Source organism: Saprolegnia parasitica (assembly GCF_000151545.1).
Source record: "Saprolegnia parasitica CBS 223.65 unplaced genomic scaffold supercont2.602, whole genome shotgun sequence".
In the NCBI taxonomy this organism is placed as follows: domain Eukaryota; phylum Oomycota; class Saprolegniomycetes; order Saprolegniales; family Saprolegniaceae; genus Saprolegnia; species Saprolegnia parasitica.
In genome coordinates, this window is record NW_012156996.1 from 1 (window position 1) to 1,750 (window position 1,750).

The window sequence follows — 1,750 nt, forward strand, 5'->3', positions numbered from 1 at the left end:
CCCGCGCAGAGCTGGCCCATGCGGGCGCCGACGGCCGCCGAGCCGGGCTGGAGCACGTTACCTAGCCAATGTGCGACGTTCGTGAACGCAGCGATCTGAGCAAGCCACGTACCGACGACGATGTCGCCAATGATCTTGGGGTCTACCTTGGTCTGCTTCAAGACCCCTTCAAACACCTAGCGTGCGCGCTGAGGCCATGGCCATGCACGCACGTGCATGTCTACCTGGCGCAGCAAGACGTCCGGCGTCGTGTCCTTGAAGGCGCCGCGCTTGGCCTTGGCGATGGGCGTGCGCGTGGCCGCGACGACGACGACTTCGGTCGGCGATGGCGTCTGGAGGTGGCCTTGGATGCGGTTCAGGCGCTGCATGGTAGCTGGCTGATTGGGTTGTGCGAGCCTTCCAGCATCCAGCCTCCACGACACACTATTCAATCACATTGCAAAGTAAATAGAGTTAGTACACCACTTTTGTAGGGCTACCACGCGACACGGGAAGATGCCGACGGCCCTTCTTGCCTATGAACAAACAACAGAAACGTTAGATGCCAACCGAACCCGTGAGTTGAGCGAACTCCTCTCGTGATTGCAGTGAACCTCGGCATACCTGGGATCAGGGCATACACTATTTCATGAACTTGGCATCGCCGACAACTTCAAGTTGTGATTGTTTGTGGGCGAAGATTTCAAAGCACGACGCGATACTATCCTATCTTATCGGGTCTGTTCTCGTTGATCTTAGAGCGATGAACATCGCGGTCCCTCAAATATCGGAATGTCCCTACAGTGGGCCGCATTGCGCTCACACAGCGCGCACCCTCTTTGTGGGACCAATCGAGATCGCCACGCGGGCTCAATTACACCTTGTCTACATGATTCCTGGTAACAAAACCACTTGGAAAGAATACATTCTTCTGTGCAATATCCACCTCGGGTAGCAGCTCTTGGCTTGAAGATGGCCTCGCATTGCTAGTTACTAGGCAAATAGTAGGATCTCCAACATTGTGTTGTGATGACACACTTGGGTAGGTGGACCAAGGTGGGCGTCGGCGAAGGCTCCGGCCAGCGACGCTGGAACTGCAGCTTGGACCCAGGAGCGTGCCACGTCATTCGACCGGTGCCAAATCGAAACTTCGATAATCCGTAGCCGGTCGACCGTCGTGCAACCAAAATCGAATTTGCGGCTACGATACAAGGGGCTGGCAGCGCGTCGCGTCCGCGCACCTTGACGACGTCCTGCACGTTGGCGACGACGAGCTTCCGGCGATCAAGACCATCGGCAACCGCTAGCTGTGCCGTCCGTCGCAGCGCCGGTGCTCACTGCCCCGAGAGCCGCGCCGCTATCGCGTAGATTAGCGGCTTTTAGGGCCTAATCGACAAATCGACTAACGTCAATTGCAGCTTTTCTCTTGTCGTCTTGTGTTGCATAGGCCAGGATCCCACGACTTGATGACCATCTCGCGAGCAGGATGATGCGCCGCATTGACCAAGCTCTTCGAGAGCGTAGCGCGCAACCCTAGCCCCAGCTCTCACCGCCATAAGGAGGCAACCACCTCATTTCGCATAGCAATCGACAATATAGGTGCATCGGTGTACAAGATCAATAAATGACTTAACTCTTAAAACTCACTTGTCTCTTCTTTGCGAGCATCCATCGCGTTCAGCGCGAGAAGCATTCTTGTCAGGCGGTGTATTACCGGGATTACCACTATGGGTTTTCTTTTCTATGTGGTCCATCGTCAAGCTACTTGATC

At 55.4% G+C, this 1,750-nt stretch overlaps 2 protein-coding genes across 2 annotated transcripts; one reads left to right on the top strand and one right to left on the bottom strand.

The window, feature by feature from the left end:
- Positions 1 to 32: 32 nt before the first annotated feature.
- SPRG_17408 (hypothetical protein) lies at positions 33 to 368 on the bottom strand (the record flags this gene model as incomplete). Its single annotated transcript, XM_012356823.1, has 3 exons — positions 33 to 61; positions 113 to 176; positions 225 to 368. Coding segments are annotated over 3 exons (237 nt in total), but the record flags the coding sequence as incomplete, so codon positions are not given.
- Positions 369 to 1,164: 796 nt separating this feature from the next.
- Positions 1,165 to 1,396, top strand: SPRG_17409 (hypothetical protein; the record flags this gene model as incomplete). Its single annotated transcript, XM_012356824.1, has 1 exon — positions 1,165 to 1,396. A coding segment is annotated over one exon (183 nt), but the record flags the coding sequence as incomplete, so codon positions are not given.
- Positions 1,397 to 1,750: the final 354 nt, after the last annotated feature.